The sequence below is a fragment of the Triticum urartu genome, chromosome 6, assembly GCF_003073215.2.
Source record: "Triticum urartu cultivar G1812 chromosome 6, Tu2.1, whole genome shotgun sequence".
Classification (NCBI taxonomy): Eukaryota; Viridiplantae; Streptophyta; class Magnoliopsida; order Poales; family Poaceae; genus Triticum; species Triticum urartu.
Window position 1 is genome coordinate 478,406,226 of NC_053027.1, and position 21,942 is coordinate 478,428,167.

Consider the following 21,942-nt stretch of genomic DNA (forward strand, 5'->3'; position numbering starts at 1 on the left):
TCCGTACGACTAAAACCAGCCCTCAAGTTTCCCCGAGGTGGTGCTGCAAAGGACTCTAGTTCGGACCAACACTTAGAGAAGCACTGGCCCGGGGGGTTAAAATAAAGATGACCCTTGAGTCTGCAGAACCCAAGGGAAGGTGATAGGTTGTTAGTGCAAATGTAAAACCAAGGTTGGGCCTTGCTGGAGGAGTTTTATTCAAAGCGAACTGTCAAGGAGTTCCCATAACACTCGACCGTGTAAGGAACGCAAAATCAAGGAACATAATACCAGTATGACGGAAACTAGGGCGGCAAGAGTGGAACAAAACAACAGGCATAAGGCCGAGCCTTCCACCCTTTACCAAGTATATAGATGCATTAATTAAATAAGAGATATTATGATATCCCAACATATCCATGTTCCAAACATGGAACAAACTCCATCTTCACCTGCAACTAACAACGCTATAAGAGGGGCTGAGCAAATGCGGTAACATAGCCAAACAACGATTTGCTAGGAAAGGTGTGTTAAAGGCTTGACATGGCAATATGGGAGGCATGATATAGCAAGTGGTAGGTATTGCGGCATAGCAAAAGAGCGAGCAACTAGCAAGCAAAGATACAAGTGATTTCGAGGGTATGGTCATCTTGCCTGCAAAGTTCTCCAAGTTGACGAAAGCTTGATCCTCGTAAGCGTACTCAACGGGTTCCTCGATCACGAGCTCGTCTCCCGACTCTACCCAAGGCAAGCACACAAGCAAAAGACCAACAATCAATCATGGTGCAATGCGCAAGCAACATGATGCAAAACATGGCATGATATGCGGGATATGATGTGCAATGCATATGCGTGCTTCGGAAGGGAAAGAATGAACCAGGCATCAACTTGGCAAACCAAGAGTGCCGCTGGAAATATGAGTTGATTTCGGTCGAAATCGATATAAAGATCACCGGAATCGGATGCACAGTTTACGAATGGCAAGCAAAACAATGGCACAATTCTACGATTAACAGCACGATGCCATCTAGAATGCACCAAGAGACTAAGCTACTGCACTCCAACATATTGGCAAAGCACATGGCAGGGATCTACTCAAGATGCTTGACAAAAGATGAACACTGAGCTATGGCTAAATCACACAAGAGCGGGTTCAAACAAGCATGGAAAAGTGCAAAAGATATCAGCATCACAGACTTAGTGAAAATACTAACATACCAGAAATAACATCAGGAAGCAATGTTTAGAGCAAGATAACAGCATGCTATAGGAACAGAACATAGCAATACAAGCCATGGCATGAATCTACTCAAAGCATAGAACAAAAGTCCCTTACTGATCATAAGCCAAAAAGGATCAGAAGATATGATGGCACCCATGTAAACATAGCAAGTTTCGTTAACAGATTCAGACTTAGCAGAAAACTGGGCAAGGCATAAACAGAGTTATGAAGGCATCTTTGCGAGCTTGATTCACTCAACACAAGGCATTGCATGACAAGATAAGCATACTACCAACAAGAATACATGATCATGAAGCTAACTAAAGCAAGAACAAGCTCATAGCATGCATGGATCAACCACAACATTCATGGCAAAATTGATTAACATGTAAGCAATCTGCCAGGAACATTTTATAGCAAAAGTAGAGCAAGATTTAAACATGCTAGGGCACTCCACAATTGCAAACAGGGGCATGGATGGATAGAGCACAACCATATGCCCAAATCATCCTTACTGAACATACTCAAAAGAAGTATGGATCTCACCGTAGCAACATGAATACATGGCATAAAAATAACAGCAGGGCAATGACTTAGTGAAATTCTAAGTCCCTGAAATCAGCAATATCACGAGAGCTACTTTGCGCTCTTGTGCTAGTCACCACATTGATCACAAAAATACATGGCATACACCCTTGTAAAGATGGCATGGCATATATCAAAACACATGTAGAGCTCATGCCCATATGCAGCACACAACAATTGTAGCAAAAATGACATATGCTCATACTCTGCTAAGAGTCAGCACATAACATTTTATAGCACTCTTGCATCAGCGATTTGGGCATCAAGATGGACACAAACAAGCATGGCACAATGGAACAAAATGAAGAGTACGTCCTGATGAACATTTTGATATATGGCACGCACAAAACGGAGTAGTACACATGAAGTTATGGCATGATGAAGGGAGCATCATAATGCAAATATTTTCGGGACTTAGTGAAAAATCGGGGCAACCTCGTGTGGATCTGGATCTGGGCGCGGATTCCGAGGTGGAGCCGGGCTCGCCGGAGTTGGAGCCGGAGATGAAGAAGGAGGACAGCGGCAGGGCGAGGCGGCGCTCTCCGCCGAGGCATGGCGGCGCCGGTGGCGAGGTTCGCCGGCGGGAGGAGCGGGGCGCACCGGCGAGGCGCGCGGCGGGGACGGGCGGCGTGGCACCGGCAGAGCGCCTGGCGGAGCGGCAGCGGCACGGAGCACGAGGCCGGGGCGGAGGCGGGAGGCGGCCGGCGCCGGAGTGGAGGCGCACCGGCGACCTCGTGCGCGGGCAGCGGAGTGCTCCCGCGGGCTCGGGCACGGGCGGGCGGCGGCAGTGGATCGGGCCGGGCGGGCCAGATCTGGGCTTGCGGGCCCGGCGGCTGCGAGGGAGCCAGCGAGGCGACGTGGCGCGCTCCGGTAGGCTGAGGGCGGCGGCGGAGGTGACGTGGCGCGACGCCATTGGTCGGAGCGACATGGAGCAGCGCGGTGGACATGTCCGGCACGACGCGAACGCGTCCGGATGTGCGGTGGAGGAAGAAGACTAGGGTTAGACCGCGAATTTCGGAGGGAGACGCATATATATAGGCAGAGGGAGGTAGGAATGTCCAAATGGAGTGCGGTTTTTTGCCACGCGATCGTGATCGAACGGCCGAGAGGATGGAGGAGGTTTGGATGGGTTATTGGGCCACTTTAGAGGGGTGTTGGGCTGCAACACACACGAGGCCTTTACGGTTCCCCGGTTAACCGTTGGAGTATCAAACGGACTCCAAATGGAACGAAACTTGACAAGCGGTCTACCGGTGGTGTACCAAGGCCGCTTGGCAAATCTCGGTCCATTCCGAGAAATTTTAATACCCGCTCACGAAAAGAGACAAAAGAGGGTGCCGGAGGACGTAGGAGTGTCGGATTGCAAAACGGACAACGGGGAAAAAGCTCGGATGCAAGAGACGAACATGTATGCAAATGCGATGCACATGATGACATGATATGAGATGCATGACATGAACAAAATGCAAAACGAAAACAAAACCCAACCACGAAGGGAAACTCATATCGCATCTCCGGAAAAGGCAAGAGTCGGAGTTACAAATATGGAAAGTTGTATCCGGGGCGTTACAGATAGTGTATATCAAAGCATATGGTTTTATACATACTTTTGGAGAAGCCTATATTTACAAGAAAGTGAGTGGGAGCTCCGTTGCATTTCTGATATTATATGTAGATGACATATTGTTGATCGGAAATGATACTGAATTTCTGAATAGTATAAAAGGATACTTGAATAAGAATTTTTCAATGAAAGACCTCGGTGAAGCTGCTTATATATTGGGCATCAAGATCTATAGAGATAGATCAAGACGCTTAATTGGACTTTCACAAAGCACATACCTTGATAAAGTTTTGAAGAAGTTTGAAATGGATCAGGCAAAGAAAGGGTTCTTGCCGTTATTACAAGGTGTGAAGTTGAGTCAGACTCAATGCCCGCCCACTGCAGAAGATAGAGAGAAAATGAAAGGTGTTCCCTATGCTTCAGCCATAGGCTCTATCATGTATGCAATGTTGTGTACCAGACCTGATGTGTGCCTTGCTATTAGTTTAGCAGTGAGGTACCAAAGTAATCCAGGAGTGGATCACTGGACAGCGGTCAAGAATATCCTGAAATACCTGAAAAGGACTAAGGATATGTTTCTCGTATATGGAGGTGACAAAGAGCTCATCGTAAACGGTTACATCGATGCAAGCTTTGACACAGATCCGGATGACTCTAAGTAGCAAACTAGATATGTGTTTTTATTAAATGGTGGAGCTGTCAGTTGGTGCAGTTCCAAGTAGAGAGTCGTGGCGGGATCTACATGTGAAGCGAATACATAGCTGCTTCGGAAGCAGCAAATGAAGGAGTCTGGATGAAGGAGTTCATATCCGATCTAGGTGTCATACCTAGTGCATCGGGTCCAATGAAAATCTTTTGTGACAATACTGGTGCAATTGCCTTGGCACATCAAGAGACGCTTCAATTCCATCCGCGGTCAAGTCAAGGAGGGAGACATAGAGATTTGCAAGATACATATGGATCTGAATGTTGCAGACCCATTGACTAAGCCTCTCTCACGAGCAAAACATAATCAGCACCAAGACTCCATGGGTGTTAGAATCATTACAATGTAATCTAGATTATTGACTCTAGTGCAAGTGGGAGACTGAAGGAAATATGCCCTAGAGGCAATAATAAAGTTGTTATTTATATTTTCTTATATCATGATAAATGTTTATTATTCAAGCTAGAATTGTATTGATCGGAAACTTAGTACATGTGTGAATACATAGACAAACAGAGTGTCACTAGTTTGCCTCTACTTGACTAGCTCGTTGAATCAATGATAGTTATGTTTCCTAACCATAGACATGAGTTGTCATTTGATTAACGGGATCACATCATTAGAGAATGATGTGATTGACTTGACCCATCCGTTAGCTTAGCACGATGATCGTTTAGTTTGTTGCTACTGCTTTCTCCATAACTTATACATGTTCCTATGACTATGAGATCATGCAACTCCCGAATACCGGAGGAACACTTTGTGTGCTACCAAACGTCACAACGTAACTAGGTGACTATAAAGGTGCTCTACAGGTGTCTCCGATGGTGTTTGTTGAGTTGGCATAGATCGAGATTAGGATTTGTCACTCCGATTGTCGGAGAGGTATCTTTGGGCCCTCTCGGTAATGTACATCACTATAAGCCTTGCAAGCAATGTAGCTAATAAGTTAGTTACGGGATGTAGCATTATGGAACGAGTAAAGAGACTTGTCGGTAACGAGATTAAACTAGGTATTGAGATACCAACGATCAAATCTCGGGCAAGTAACATACCAATGACAAAGGGAACAACGTATATCGTTATGCGGTTTGACCGATAAAGATCTTCGAAGAATATGTGGGAGCCAATATGAACATCCAGGTTCCACTATTGGTTATTGACCAGAGACGTGTCTTGGTCATGTCTACACAGTTCTCGAACCCGTAGGGTCCACACGCTTAACATTCGGTGACGATCGGTATTGTGAGTTTATGTGTTTTGGTGTACCAAAGGTAGTTCAGAGTCCCGAATATGATCATGGACATGACGAGGAGTCTCGAAATGGTCGAGACATAAAGATCAATATATTGGATGACTATATTTGGACGTCGGAATGGTTCCGGGTGAGTTCGGGCGTATACCGAAGCACCGGGAGGTATATGGGCCTTATTGGGCCATAGTGGGAGAGAAGAGAGGGAGGCCTAGGAGGGGGCGCGCCCCCCTCAAGCCCAATCCGAATTGGGTGGGGGGCCGCCGCCCCCCCTTTCCTTCCCCCCCTCTCCCCCTTCCTTCCACTCCTAGTCCAACTAGGGAAGGGGGGAATCCTACTCCCGGTGGGAGTAGGACTCCCCATGGGGCGTGCCATAGGAGGGCCGGCCCTCCCCCTCCTCCACTCCTTTATATACGGGGGAGGAGGGCACCCCATAGACACACAAGTTGATCATTGATCTCTTAGCCGTGTGCGGTGCCCCCCTCCACCATAATCCACCTCGGTCATATCGTAGCGATGCTTAGGCGAAGCCCTGTTCCGGTAGCATCATCATCACCGTCATCACGCCGTCGTGCTGACGAAGCTCTCCCTCGACACTCTGCTGGATCGTGAGTTCGTGGGACGTCACTGAGCTGAACATGTGCAGATCGCGGAGGTGCCGTACCTTCGGTGCTAGGATCGGTCGATCGTGAAGACGTATGACTACATCAACCGCGTTTTCATAACGCTTCCGCTTACGGTCTACGAGGGTACGTGGACAACACTCTTCCCTCTCGTTGCTATGCATCACCATGATCTTGCGGGTGCGTAGGAAATTTTTTGAAATTACTACGTTCCCCAACAGAACTCCCATCCAAGAGTATGAATGCTCTAGGGGAACGGATCGACCAAATTATCTCTCTGACCTCTCATTTTCTGTAACAAACCAAGCATGCCCTAAAGTCTGCCTGTGTTGCCTTGGTGGATCAAGCCTAGCGTTCACTTCTATCATGTTGGATGGTGGTGGTAATGCGTCGCTTCAAAAAAGTCAGGCCAGGAAAGAAATATTGGGGTTCCTTTGCCTCCCGCCAGTGCCGCCGGTCCGCCTTATCTCCGATGGCCTTAGGGTCATGGGGCGCGGTGGATGTTCATTCGAGTTGTGTTAGGGTTTGTGTCCTGCTCAAGAAGGCGAGACAGTGGCGGCTCCCTGAAGATGGAATGAGGTTCTCCTGTCTAGCCGCCATCCCGGTGGTGCGGCTAGCATCGTCGGTGTGTGTGTGGAGGTGTGTTTCCGGTAGATCCATCTTTAGTGGATTTGCTCGGATCTGATCGTCAATCGTCTACGTTTACGTGTCTTGAGGTTGGATCCTTCCAATCTACGCTACTCTTCATTGGTGGCGGTTATTGTTTTGGTGTGTTGGTTCTATAGGCCCCTAGCACGACGATTTTCCGACTGATTACTACGACAAGGGAGGGGCGATGACGGTGGCGCGCCTTCGGCTTGTAGTCATCGCTAAGTGGTATACAGATCTGGATGTAGTTTATATTATTTCTGGTGTTCGTTCTACTGTCATGATTGAAGAATGAATAGATGTTCACAAAAAATAAAAAACTTATGTTATCTTAGCTTTGTTTATCATTGGTTATAGTAATCAGCTGACGCGGCCTACTATCTTGCCTCGAACTGAGCCAGTGTGAAATGTTGCACTATATGAAATGCGTTTAAAGTTCCTGCAGTATTACTATTAATTTGTCAAAATGCTATTATCGACCACAAATTCAAATTCATAAGCTATGTTCCTTTCCGCAACTTGCAGGGCAAATTTGGATTGGGATCTTTTCACATTTTGCTCCGTAGGATTTCATTTTACTACATTAGCATAAGCAATGAGATACTAGTGGAGATTGGTATTTTGCTACATTTTGCATTTCTAAAGTAGTGATCTAAATGCTCTTATATTTCTTTTCAGACGGAGTAGATTGCCGAAGGGCGTCTTTTGTTGGCATGCATGTACATAGTGGCTACGAATGACCTGAAGGGTTAAAGAGTTTGTCCAATTTGAGGAATTGGATGCAATGCAAGAGGCCAGTCAACAGATAGGTTGAAACAATGCATTTTCTGAGGCACAAAAGTAAAAATGAATAAGAAAAGATATTAACCTTCAGCTTTGTTAATTTCTGTGTGCCAAACAAATTGGCATAGCCAGTTTACAGAAATTAGATATGGAAGGCTTTTTATCTCATCAATCAGAAGTATCGCCACAAGAATTTGTCTTCACCCCATCCTCGTTGCTATTATTATTATTGCACTCATTCTACGAACCCCACCCCACCATAAATAAAATTACTCTGCCACTATGTGGACGTGACAATCCTATGGGCCAAAAAATGATCACCCTAGAGGTCCAAAATTGTAAGGAGAAAACAGCCATTGCAGAGTCCTTTCTATGCCTTCTGCTTGGACTTCTGCTTCTTCAGCTCCAATGACGCACCTAATCCTACTGGGGCTTGACCGTCAGCCTTGGCCGACGGACGGCTTGTATCCTTGGCCTCCTTTGCGCCATTCAGGGCAGGACCGTTGGACTGCGGCACTTCAGATTCAGTTGCCTGAGCATTGCCAGAAGAAGCAGCAGACGCGGAAGCAGCGGAGTTGATGAGGTTGAGAATTTGATTGATGTCAGAAACGCTCGCAGCAGGCCCGTTGCGGAGATTAACACCCCTGGCAACAGCCGTTTTTCGGGCTTCTGCGGCCGCCTTGGCAGCGCGCTCGTCACCTCCTCTTACTCTGTTGACATTTGCTGGTCCATCGCCACCAGATTGGATCGCAGCTGCCTTCATTGCTTGGAACAATCCAGGATGAGCCTGCCAGATCAAAGGTAAGGACTTGATACCATCACCAACTAGGCATGAACTACAAATGTAGGGTATTGACTTGAAAGAAAAGGCAAAAAAAGAAGTAGCAATCTTGGCAGGGAAAAAGGTGGATCAAACGGTACTCTAGGTCCAACAGTACACATCTTATACTGCTTACGGAAATGATTCGATATATTTTGGCAGGGAAAAAGGTGGATCAAACGGTACTCTAGGTCCATCACCAACTAAGCATTGAGCCCAGCTGCCGGTCAATGAAAAATTTAAAGCTGAGTGTGCAAGATTTTAGTGTTGCCAGTTTCCATATGAAGCTAACATCCTGAGACCAAGCAGATAAAAATAATAAGAAGGTTGGGCAATTCAACCATCCGCTTTTAAACTACCTGTAATTCGGTCCATAGCATTTTGCTGTGGTGTCATTCAAATAAAATGAAATTCAAAGGGTGTGGTAGCAGGACTTGCATGTTGCACCCAATAAGCTTACCTTCAAGAATTCAACAGCGTTAGCAGAGGGGACAGTTCCCTGGCCTTTTTGCTTCTGCGCAATAACCTGCACAAGAAATTAACTTAATCTCCCATTGATAATACAACTAGGTGCAACACGCAAAGGAAGCAAACTATGCAAAGTAGAAATGGAGCCAAACTTTCCCAAATTTACTATGGAAATACTCCCTAAGTTCCAAAACAAAGTGTCGTGGTTTTAGTTCCACGACACTTATTTTGGAAGTGAGGGAGTATGTTGCAACAACAACAACAATAACAACAACAAAGCCTTCAGTCCAAAACAAGGTGGGGTAGGCTAGAGCTGAAACCCATCATATCTCGCAACCAACTCATGGTTCTGGCACATGGATTGCTTCCACACACCCCTGCCCATGGCTAGTTCTTTGGTGATATTCCAGTCCTTCAGATCTCTCTTTACGGACTCCTCTCATGTCAAGTTTGGTCTACCCCGACCTCTCTTGACATAGAGGGAGTATGTGGCAATGCAAAAAATGTTGCTACTTTCGGAATGTGCAAGAATCCCTAAACCAAGAGTGAAGCAAACCATGGGAATTAACTTTTCAGCACATACCTGCTGTTCTCGCCCCTTAAATGTATTCAACCAATTTTCTGAATCTTTTGTTCGTGAATCATCACTACCTAACTGTTTGACCAGTATATCATGTGTCTTGGTTTCATGCTGCCACCAAAATCAAAAAGTCAGTCAAATGTGTAAAAAAAATATTCTGCCAATTTTTCTGTCAGAACTAACCTGAACTGAAAGCTTGTATGCACCCATACAGCTGAATGCAATGGCAAGAGCATGATAGCAAACTGCTGTTTGAATATGACCTGGGCCTAAAAGGCGCTCGTTCTTCTTAAGTGCTTCTTGAAGATACCTAAGAGCAGTACTCATATTGCTCGCATCCTGGTACATCATCGCCACATTTATAAGAGTTGCTGCAACATCCGGATGATCAGGACCAGATGCTAAACTCAGCAACAGCAGTGTACGGGACATGTGTCGCAGCGCAAGTTCGGTTTGATTGAGCCCATGATAGAACAAAGCCATGTTACCGTAGCTGAAAATAAGGAAACATAGGATTAAAAGAAGATTAACATCAGATTGGTAGCCATGTGCTGATATCAAAGAGACAATGTTCTTGTACTAACAAGCTGAACACTGCTCAACAAATTTCAACTTTGTGAACAACAGAGAAATCACTACCGCTACAAAAAAAGTAGACAACTCATAAATGTAACATCCAAGGTTAGATTTTCAAAAAGCTAATGCTTTTTAACCAAGAAACTGAGCCTTCCACTCCTGCTTTGCAATTTTTGATTTCAAATTGATAAATAGGTTCGTTTTATGGCAACTTGAATCAACAGCAGTTACAAATAATAAGCACAAATAAACTAAATAAAAGTACATGCCTGTGGGCTGTATCAGGATGGTCTAGACCAAGGCATCGCTCATTTATGATAAGCTCTCTATGTTGCTGCACAATTGCTCCTGCTGTGTCGCCGGCATGGTACAAAACCATAGCAAGGTACCTTTGGCAAAATAAAAAAAAAATAAAGAACAGAAGGATTTCAATAAAAGTTTGTTCGCAAAAAGACATTGTTAATACGTTCACAGTAACAAAGATAAGTTGTTTCAATCAGGAATATTGTTTCATAGGAAATCTTCTTTCTCATCTACTCATCTTCATGGTAACTTGCATGTTTGTAGTCAAACATGTGATATCACAATATATTCTTAATAATGTTTCTCGTACTGATTTATCTCAGAAACATTTCAAATTGTAAAATTACAGTAAGCATGATCAACACAACTCTGAAAATTAAAGGAGGTTTAGGATCTCAACATATGAATTTTCCTGGTAAAAGAAAATAATAATAAAATAAATCACATATAAGTGTGTGTGTGTGTGTGTGTTACCGGCAACAGTTCGCAGCATCCTTGTGCATGGGACCATTGATCTGCAATAAGCAATGATCAGGGGTAAATAACAGAAGCTCAGAGGATTCTCATGCTAAGATGTATTTTACCTGTTGAAGTAGAGAAAAAGCTTCAGAAAATAGTGCATACGCCTCATTTAGAGTTCCCTGAAAAGCATGAACAAGAATTTGCAAAATTCATATATTGAAATATTAACCAGGTACAAGAAACAAGGCGGTATAGGAAATATATACCTCAGCCATCCGGATTTTCCCAGCTTCCATAAGCTTCCTTGCATCAGTACAGGTAGGAACTGAGTGCTTAACGACTGGTTGGAGATTCAAGATATCTGAAGGTTGGAATGGAGTAGTAGAATGCAGATCGTATTTGCGAGCAGCAATTGTTATTCCCACCTATTAAATGAAGAATATTTGGTATGTCAGACAAATTAGATGGCACCATAATTGGCAGGCACTATATACTACGTGGAACATGATTCTAAAAGCAGGCCAACATTTTGTAAAAAAGAAAGTGCCGAAAAGAGCAACGGGAACTCAGAACGTAAAAATTTCTTTTTGTCAAAGACCAAACCAAGCATCATCCGACAAATATATTATCATGCAAGTCTGAACACAGCTAACCTTTTGGCAAAGATTGCGGAGAACTGCAACTCTTTTAGCCCCAACCCTCACATCATCCGGCGCTTCAAACTAAATAAATGAAGCCCATTCGTCATGGTGTTAGATAAAAAACTGAAAACATAAAGAAATAGTAACTGCCCACACCTGGTATTTATGTTTCGCGAACTCCTTAATGTCAGACCAAACTCCGTCAGATGTTAGCTGGGAAAATGCAGATTGACCCTTTTTTGAAGAAGCTGATTGACTTGATTTCTGGCCATTGAATACAGTTTTTGTACCAGCAAAAGGTTAAACAATAATAAACTAAGCTCCAGATAAATTTCCACAGTGCATAGCAAATTCACAGGAAAGCATACCTTCTGGGTTTTCGACTGCGGGCTGCCAGTACTACCTTTTGTTGAAGCAGCCAAAACTTTGCCAAAAAAACAATTCAAGAAATGAGCAACAGCAGGTGCAATATTATGGTCCGGGCTTTGCCTCAGTATGTCCTGGAGTAGCAAGAGCGCATGATGGTTAAATAAATAATATTCTAACACCGTAAGTAAGTTGAACATGGCAACAAAATAAAAGGCTGCAATTTTGAGATTTCTATGACAGAAAGAACTACATGTGACTAATCATCATCTTATAACATAATTATCTAATGTAAACTAACCCACAGTGTGGATATCACAACAGTATGTGTGTTGCAATAACTTAATCCTCCCTCCGTCCCAAAATAAGTGTCTCAACTTTAGTACAACAATTATTTTGGGACGGAGGGAATACTAAATTGTGCTCCAGAAGTGAAGATGCACATTCATAGCAGTGCAAGTAAACGATGTCTTGTTCACTACTACTTTCTTTTACAGGCATTCACTTCCTTAGCAAGAAAGCCAACTTTTGCACTTTAAATATTATTCACTTTACAATTGGCAGCTCATGGTAAAAGGACAAGAAATAGCCAGCTCATGGCAACAAGGCTCATGGTAAAAAGACAAGAAATAGGCAGCCAGAGTTGTAAAAGGACAGATGAGCCGCATTGAAAATGCTTGGGGGACGTAGCAACTACCATAGCAGGAAAAAATCTCTAATGTTGTAAACTGTTTGATGTCACAAATAAACAGCTACATCTAGCATAAACAGGATAGGAACAGCACCTTGACAACATGCTTCGCAGACCTAACAATTATCTCAGCCGAAAATAAGTCCCACAGATGTGGCAAATGCTTGATCAAGCCTGCAACCTGAGAAATGGATTGTTTTAGGAACATAAAAATGCAATGCAATGTTTTGATGTATCAGTGCACAGAGACTTACTTTGCCCAGATACCTAACATTTATCCCATTGCTATGCAGCACATCAGTTAAAGTTTGACCGTCCATAGGGGAGACATCAAGAGAGCAAAGATCCTGAACAAACTTTGGGATCACCGTATCTAACAGATACGAACCAACCTTTTTAACCAAAGCTTCATCTGCTTCAATCTCCTAAGAACATTGAAGAGCACACTCTTTTTAAGGTGCAACAGCAGCAAAATAAACAAAGGGTAGTTATTACTTATTAAACTCACCTCAGGACTGCCAGCAAGCTTGTACTCCGTAAATACATTTGGATTGAAAAGAATTTCAGCAGTCGAGTCATTACTTTCAGCAGGTGTAGAAACAGGGGTTTCATCAGACTTGTCATGTTCCTCCACAGAAGCAGCCTGAAATATCAGCAATAAGATTCTAGCGACCATAGAAGCAACAATATCATATCATTTCTATTTAGACTTTGGCCCTTTTAATGGATAAGTGCACAAAGTCATCCAAGTTCTCAAACTTTGTATATAAAATGGAATGGCAAAAGTAATTTGCCTCGAGTCACTGAAGAGAGCAGACTCTTGATCAGGCAACTGCAATGCTACTAATTAAATGCAGTTTCAACATTTTTTCTGTTCCGGAGCAACAAAACAAAGAACTAATCTTCCGTTACTGATTAAAACAGCATGCTAATTGGCTCAATTTGGAGGAAGGCAGTCTGATTCTATTCTTTCAGTCCTGCCTCAGCTGCTATCTCCTTTGGGTTCTTATTACAAAAAAAATTGGATCATCATTATATTTCATTACTTCTTATGTGCCCTTTTGTACTCATTTTTTATTATTGATGTATTCTGAGCAGGGACTGTTCATGACAAAGAAAAAATGTATGCTAATCTTCCCTAAACAAGAGTAGAAAATGCAGTGAGAAAAATTTCTGCACGAACCGTAGCATCAGAACCACTGGCAATGTCATCAGATTCTTGCCCATTCGATTCTGTGGGAACATCCGGAACTTTCTGCGTAGGGGATTTCTTTATGGATTCAGCCTACCCAATTCGGAAAAATTAGATAGTTAGAATTAGCCATGAAACAAATCATGCATCAGTGAAACATAGGATCCTTCTTTTTTTTATTACAAAACCAAAGCTATGCCATCAGCTGACCTCGACAAATGAGGCTACAAGCTCAGGTCTCAACACACAGAAACGGTGCTGCAGTCCAATGTAGTTAGAATCTCGAGGAGTCACTCTCATCAGATCCAAAATATAATGCCTACAGTGGGGGAAAGTCAAACAACAGCATGAAACAAAACTTTAGGATCACATGAACACATTTAACTGTCGGAGCAAAGATAACACGAAAGTGATGTGTCACGAGACAAAAGGAAGAGAAACAAGTAAGAGATGATTTCAGACAGTTTAGGCATGTGATGATGCAAAGTGGATCGGATCAAAAATACACTCACTAGTAGGATATTTGCATGTTCAACAATTCCATAAGAAAAAATCTAGAAAGGGGCAAAACCTTGTGAACTGGCACAAGTAGGCAAAACCACCCTTGGGACTTGTTACTATTATGACCGGTTTTACAAGCTTAAGCTGTTGAATGGCCCTTTTTTCTCAGGAGTTATGTGGTCAAAGAGGTAAATCCCAGGGTGAAATCTGTTTTTCTTTCTTAAAAAATCCAAGCCTCAGGAAAAAAAATGAAGATCTTTGACAGTTCATGCATGTGCTAGTCAAGTTCACACCTGACCAGAATGCACACCTATTAGGCTTTTTACATATTTATAATGTTTCTAATCAATCGATCTAGCTAACAAAGAACCTTTAAGAAACTACAAAAGGCAACAGTTGCAAAGCATTTACTCCCTCCGTTTTTATTTAGTTCACATATTAGCTTTGGTCAAAGTCAAGCTTTACAAACTTTGACCAAGTTTATATACAAAAATATTAAGATATACAATAACAAATCAACAACATTAGATTTATTCTTAAATGTACTTTCACGTCGTATAAATTTATTATGATAAATGTCTATATTGTTTTCTATAAACTTGGTCAAACTTTACGAAGTTTGACTTCAGTCAACTCTAATATGCAGAGTAAATAAAAACGGAGGGAGTAATTTATCAATGAAAACTAGTAAAAGAATCAATGTTTAACCTCAAAATAAGAATTACCTGTCATCACTACCAACGATTCCCTTGCATTCAACTGTAGCAGCTAATTTTACAGGATTGCCAGAACCATCCAAAACCACATGCTCCTTCACATGGAGACGCTTTGCAGCCTCAACTACCTAACAGAGCGGATCTTACTTTAGATGTCAAACGAAGATATCATCATGAAATAAGAATATCCAAATTTGGAAACAAATATTGCTCCCTTCCACAAATACTTCAGGTATGTATGATAGCTGAATCTTTCAAAACTTGCATATGTAATTTTTGCACTGGCATTTCAGACGAAAATCAAGTGGGCACAACTTAGCCAAACCGCTGACGTTACAAAAAAGTGCACTTCAACAGATAATCAATTGTGCAGCAGTCAGACAAAGCCGTACATCATTGTGAAAAGTGCATAAGGCAACCAGCGGGCCAGGTGAATTAGTTGAAAGTAGAACACAAAACGATGGATATAGTGTTTCAGCTAGCCTCTAGCCAAACTGGGCCTCAAACAAGAACAACAAACCAGTAATCCTCCTACTGTTAGTTATTATGTTAAGCAACTAAACATTAACTAACATACCAACCAGGCAACCAGCATGACAGGTGAATTAGTAGAAAAGTACAACACAAAACGATGGAAATAGTGTTTCAGCTAGCCATATTAAGAACTGAGCCTCAGACAAGAACAACAAACCAGTAAGCCTCCTACCGTTAGTTAGTTAAGCAACTATATAATAACTAACATGACACGACAACCAGCATATTTGAACAACCAACTGGCTGCAGCACAGCACAATTGAATTCCTGTCTGAACTGGAAAGATGTATGGAGGTCGTGACAAACGAAGAATAGTCACCAGACATAAGAAGAAAACCGTCCAATCATGTGGAACAATAATATGCAAATAGGACAAAAGATGATGGCTGACCTTTGCATGGAATGACTCGTTCCAAGATATCTTCTTGCCATTATCAACAGAACCATACAGAAGGGAGTCAGACTTGTCTCCTTGAAGAATACCAGGTATGATACTCTACAGATCCAGTAATAGGTACAAGTTACATTCATATATAAGCAAGCCTTTGCATCGCAAAGAATTACAAAGGAAATGATAAGGTGGCTCAAACATGGATATATGTGGAAAAAAATACAAAATGCAATTACGAAAATCTTAATATAATATGCATCTTTCTACATTGAATCAGCTTTTTAGGGCATCTACTAATCCAGCAAATATAATTCAAGTATTAATAACCTTATAAGAAGAACCGACAGCACTTCAAGCATGGAAAAAAAATGGAACCCAGTGGTATAGCAGAAGATCATGATGTAAGCAGGAAAGTGTCAACAAATGCCATAAATAGAGAACTGTTTCTTGCACATACCTGAGCTACAACCCTGTGACCTCTGTAATCAATTATTGCCATGGCAAGATTATAAAGCCCCGAAATATCAGCTTCTTGGTAAGATTTCGTTCCTTTCAAGTCATTATTAGCAGAAGCATAGGTCGCCTGCTCACTGTCTGCTATTTGTGCCTCTGTAGGTCCTTCCAAAACACTGTTTGCCTCTTCAGTTTCTGAATCTGGTGCTACTCCAGAATCTGCCTTGGCACCCAAACCTGGGGAGAGGACTGGCGTACTCCTGCTAGAACCATTTTGGCAATCTGGCTTTTGGTCCTTTGAGATTTGCTCATAGTCAGAGTCAACCGCAAAACTGAAGAAAATGTTGTTGTGGACATACCTGAAATGTATAGGAGCAGATGTAAGCATCTCCAAAAGGAACTGAAGCTAATCAATCAACAGCCAGTCAAGCCACTCAAACAGAGATGATGGTATCCAAAACTAAGCAGTTAAAAGTGAAACTGACGATCTAAAAAGTATGTGTACAGTGCATCAAGCTAAAAGAAGCAGACTGGATGTTGACCAGCCAGCTCCAGGTAACTACTATAAACGCAAATCTTGATTCTTAATTCTTAGTTTAGCACATGTGCAATGGAAGACAAGTTACAAGTGCTTACACTCAAATCCGCTAGGTACCTACATGATATTCTAAGCAGGGCATATTAATCAATGGTGCTTTTTTGAACATGTGACTAGGCAACATCATGAGAAACCCCAACAAGATCCATTCGGTGAACTTGGATATGACAAAGTGGCCTTGAGGACCACAAGATTGCAAATAATCCCTCAGATCACACAGCAATCTCACAATCTCAGTTTTTACGAAACCAAATACAACCAAGTTTCATCCAATGGTCACATGTCATGTGACCTCAACCAACTATGGGTTTGCACTCGGTAATCCCTGCACGGATTACATACAAACAATGTTCACATGCTTGAATAACAATGCAAAATAGATGACAAGTTTCTCAAACTTGATTCTTGTCAATGTAAAATAGATGACAAGTTTCCCAAACTTGATTCTTGTCTAGCTTGGAGTCATCAGTCTCCTGAAACACCCGTTTTCCTTGTCGAGGTTGGAGGGAATGACTGGAGCATGAATTAGTTGAGGAGATAGAACCCCTTTTTTGCGAGGGAGGGACAGAAACCCTTGACACAACAAGGTTCTCATTATCGTTATTGGCTAACTTCAAAGTTCAAACAAAGTGCCAAGAGCTTCAGATTCTAAAATCATAATTAAGAAGCATGATAGCTACACACATATACCCTTATCACATACATACCACCCTTATTCATTCAATAACACATTATACCATGACATCAAGCAGACTGACCTCAAATCAGAAAAGAGAAACAGAAGTGATGTGGTAGTTAATTGGCAAACAGTGTGAGATTCAAGTTTTACTCACATATGGAAACATTCTGGATCAGTTGGATTGATTGGAGGTATACATCTATTGATGACACCGACTGCTCCTTTTACAGCAGCATCAACAAAATCACATGTCACTTTATAGAGTGCTCTGCCTCGCAATATCCTAAAATATCCAGAAATAATATGTCAGCAAGGCTTATAGGCAACAAAGATCATGAAATGGTAAATAAGTACCTTTCTTGAGGATTGGCATGAGGAAACTCTCGGCATGACTGCAGTTCCTCATTCCAGTCTCTCTGCATCCCAATCAACTCGGTACCATATGACAGCACAACAGAATCCTCAGCCCTGGCTGCGTCTCTTCTATGTTCTGTTGTACATAGAAATGTGGATGCGTGTTAAGTTCAATACAACATAGTACACTAAGATGATGAATAAATCAACATGGAGCCATCCAAAATTATTAATTATTCACCATGGCAAAAAATATATCAAGAATTATTAATCAACATGTGTGTTAATCAACACAGTCCCTTTTATGACTTTTTTAACCTCCCTTTTATGACTTGTTGAAACAGAAATGAGGGTGAGAACTTCCTAGGCTTAGACAAGCCTGATAACTTTTTGAAGATATAGAAGATAATATGGCAAACATGGGAGAATATACTGAGGAAGTTACCTGGCACGGGGTGAGCTCCCAACCAAGAAGTCACTGGAAGCAAGGCCTGAACATTCTCAAAAGGATGGGCCGATGCTTTGCGGTCCAATATTTCACGAAAGCCTTCAAAAAAATTGTCCAAGTGTCACTATAGATAGATGAAATAGTACTGAGGCCCAGCAAAGTTAGCCAGATAAACTCTAGAATAAACACAAAACCTTTCTTAAACTTGGCGCTAATTTTTTGTAGCAGGCCAACTAAAGTGCTGGCTTCGTGAGATTGTTTCAAAGGTCTTGAATCCAAAACACTTCCATTGCTAGCGTTCACATAAAAAGATTTGGAGCTCCCCGTGATGCAGTGTTTGCTTCCTTCTAATGTCACAACATCAATATAGATGAGATCCCCATGTAACCTATGGAAACCATCAGTGCTTGTTAGTTCCTCGACATCCAAATAGCAAGGGAGCCTTATATATATAAAGCAGTCATATTAACAGACAGATCCTCGCTGAGGGAAAATTACACAGAAAAATGATGCTTTGAATAAAAGCTCAATGGATAATAGCAAACTACAGGATTCAATAGTATAACCCATATGCAAATCAATATAATCCAGTATGGGAGGAATATAGTTAACCAAAGGTGCAGGTGGAGAGACGAGGCCAGTAAATATTAAGAATTGACAGCGGGAATGATACATTTTAGCGCATCAGTGGAACTTTAACAGGATGGAACTAGTATAGATGATACAACTTTTAGTTACAGAAAGATCTTAAACTCTCATGTTTTCCCCCATTCTCCCTAGTTCCTACCATGCCACTAGCACTATGTAGGATTCCTGAATTGTTGGAGGAGTGTGTGCAAAGTACTAGCATGACTAGAAAACCATCATGGTCATGCTAAATTTTGAATGATAAATTCAAGTGGACCATTCCCATAGTTCTAACATACAAACCTACTTGATTAGTCACCACAGCTTCAAAAGCAATGTAGCTTAACCGGCCTATCATATGAGAATCCAGAGGGCTGATGTTTCGAACAATGGTTCTTGCGAAGGTGGAGGATTGAATGATGAAAAACTATGTCCCAAAATAATGAGACAAGGATGTAAATCACAATCGTAAAAATTACCTCCTATAACTTGGTGGAGGATTGAATGATGAAAAAACTATGCTGTCCACACATTTGATTTCTGCTGGTGCAGATGCCAGCAAATTAGTAAGAGCTACAGTAGTATCCTCCATGAAATTCAAACCATCAAGCTCCTGGTGAGCAGTTTTTCCTGCATCTACAGGGGAAAGCAAATAAGAACTACATCAACGACAGGTTGAATTAACACTTCCGCACAAATCATAGTACTGCTTGGTAAAATTGCAGATGGCGCCTCAACTAACAGACAGCATTATCAGTAAACATACAGAATTAAAGAAGGAAGAATCTCCACATGGTATTAGTACCTGCATTTTTGGCCTGTGCAGACTCCTGCTGCAGAGCTAGGGATGTCGATAGTGAGACATGAAGACTAGAAAGAGAGAGCAATTCCCGGACACGGCGGAGATGCGACCTAATAGACCTCTCATCATATGTTGCTGAAAGAAACATTATTTTCAGCCCCATCATATAAAGTAGTTGAACCAACAACAAAAATGGATAATTTGCATAACTGCCTGTATACATACCAGCAACCATCTCCAACGAACAGCCACCAGCAGTTATATCTGCAATCTCAGAAATTTCATTGTAGTCCTCTAACTGGTGTGTTGAACCATCTTTCGTATGCAATATCAAATCATAGCATGTGTAGAAGCAAGTTTCAGGAGCGTCCAAGAGGAATTGTTTGACATCAATGACAGAATCTCCAGGGCTTAGCTGCATATGCAATAGCACAATATTTTTTAAAAAAAAATCCTAGTCGCTGTTCCCAATACTATATGACAGTAAGACAGCGTGGCCTCAAGCAAGCCACTTTGGAAGTAAAAATACTAACTGGAAGTGTGATGAAAATATTATATTATGAACATAAATCCACCTAGTAGAGTAGTGGTAACATTTTCATATGAACAGTCATCAATCAAAATAGTTTTGTGCATATAAGCAGTCAGAATAAAGAAATTTGACCGCTTAAATTCTAAAATATAAATCCCATGTGTTCTGGTAAGAGGCTGTAAAATCCAAAGAGGTAAAGAGAATAAGATTTTTTACACGTACCTGCAGCTCCAGCTTTTCACCTGATTGCGTCTTAACAGAAACAGGGTATAGATGAAGCTCTCCTGCTTGACACACAACGTTTCCTTGTTAGAACAGTCGAATGTCCAAAAGAAAGAATACTATTACGAGAATGCAGCACATATAGTCCTCACGGTTCATGAAATGAAAAAATTCACATGATGATGACAGGAACTAGAATGAACTTGTATACAATGCTACCGGCCAAGTGCAACTGAAGACATATAACCATAGCCAACTGTAAGTTCCAGGGACAAGTTTCTGCCAAATGTAATGCCTATCCAGTGTCACTAGTTTTACAATCGTCTGGCATCAATAAATTAAGCACACAGTTAAATACAGCAGCATGCAGCATGTTATTCGTTCAGCTTAGGAAATTACACCCACAAAATCTAGCCTTGATCTAGATTACTTCATCACTAATAAAGAACCTGCGCAAGTTGGATACTTGTAACGCCTAATGTTCTTATCTGCAACCATTAATTTCCCAAAAAGGTCACGACTTTATGAACCTAAGAGCCAAAATACCACGTTTCCCAGTCTTGTGAATAAATACACTATCGATGTAACATAAACAGGCGGTTGTCCTCACCTTCAGCTGGCTTCTCTGCAGCCTGTGCGGCCTCGGCCGCATCCCCCTCCTCCTTCTCCACGTCCGCGGCAGCGACCTCAGCAGCAGGGGCGACCTCGGCAGCAGGGGCCTCAGTCACTTCCCCGTTCTGGGGCTTGGCCTCCTCCACCACATCAGCGACCGGCTCCACCGAGACGGCCTCCTGGCTGGCGGCCTGCGCCTTGGCCTTGTTCCTCGCACCCTTGGACTTGCCCGCCATATTCCTGCAACGAGCCAAAAGCAGCGCCGCCGCCTCCAAATCTCATCAGTCAAAAACTTTATACCCCGCCGCAGCCGGCAACGCACCGAAAACACGACAATTCTCCCGGCTAAACCCCATCCGTCCAGACCGGGCGCCACACGGGCGCGCCGATCTGGACCGGAATCAAAACCCTAAACCCTCGGCACGCCGACGAAGCGCGCGCGCGCGCGAATGGGACGCGGAGTCGGGAGGACGCGCACCTGCCTGCCTGCCGCCCGCGGCGCCGCGGAAGGCTCGGCACCGCCGAGGGGGAGGGGGAGGAGGGGAGAGGAGAGGCGGCGCGAGGCGGAGGACGAGACGGGGACGATTGGCTTGTGGAGGCGAGGGGCTGTTTGGGTAAAAGGGGGGAGAGGGAGGCGGATGCGTTCGCCGGCCGCTCCTTTTTATACGGGCGAGCGGCCCCTCCTGATCCCCCGCGGTCGCTGGGCTCTGCTGCTGGCCTCTGGCCTCTGGGTGAGACGGCTCTCTCAATTTTTCGTTTTTCCTTACTCCTTCCGCACGCACGGGGGGAGTCCGGTGATATTTCGGCGTCTGCTTTGCGGCTCCACGGGGGTAGTTTCGGCATCGGCTGCATCGGGCGCGGCTCCGGCGTGGAATCTCGGGGGTGGTTAGGGTTTTGCCAGGGGTTTACGCGGCTCTAAGCCACCTCATTAGAGTGCCCTGATTTAATTATCAAAATAGGCAACCGGAGTACCATGATCAGCAATCAATTGACCAAATCAATGCAGACAATT

At 42.9% G+C, this 21,942-nt stretch overlaps 1 protein-coding gene across 3 annotated transcripts; it reads right to left on the reverse strand.

Annotated features, from left to right (window-relative positions):
• Positions 1-7,426: 7,426 nt before the first annotated feature.
• LOC125514373 (clustered mitochondria protein) lies at positions 7,427-21,587 on the reverse strand. Of its 3 annotated transcripts, none has more exons than XM_048679684.1 (29): positions 21,409-21,587; positions 20,929-21,170; positions 20,319-20,383; positions 19,790-19,979; positions 19,568-19,699; positions 19,242-19,392; positions 18,330-18,523; positions 18,133-18,234; positions 17,688-17,823; positions 17,488-17,616; positions 16,061-16,415; positions 15,604-15,708; positions 14,688-14,806; positions 13,672-13,780; positions 13,453-13,554; positions 12,778-12,912; positions 12,524-12,694; positions 12,364-12,450; positions 11,581-11,712; positions 11,369-11,476; positions 11,225-11,293; positions 10,838-10,996; positions 10,694-10,750; positions 10,584-10,624; positions 10,076-10,195; positions 9,414-9,723; positions 9,234-9,341; positions 8,643-8,708; positions 7,427-8,149 (listed from the first exon to the last, which is right to left on the reverse strand). In XM_048679684.1, the coding sequence occupies exons 2-29, from the start codon at positions 21,164-21,166 to the stop codon at positions 7,733-7,735; spliced, it is 4,107 nt and encodes a 1,368-aa protein (XP_048535641.1). In that variant the 5' UTR covers positions 21,167-21,170; positions 21,409-21,587; the 3' UTR covers positions 7,427-7,732. The 3 variants fall into 3 exon arrangements, with proteins under 3 accessions (XP_048535641.1, XP_048535639.1, XP_048535640.1); XM_048679682.1 differs by having other exon boundaries at positions 19,242-19,398; positions 21,409-21,585; XM_048679683.1 differs by having other exon boundaries at positions 19,242-19,398; positions 20,319-20,380; positions 21,409-21,583.
• Between the last annotated feature and the right edge of the window lie 355 nt (positions 21,588-21,942).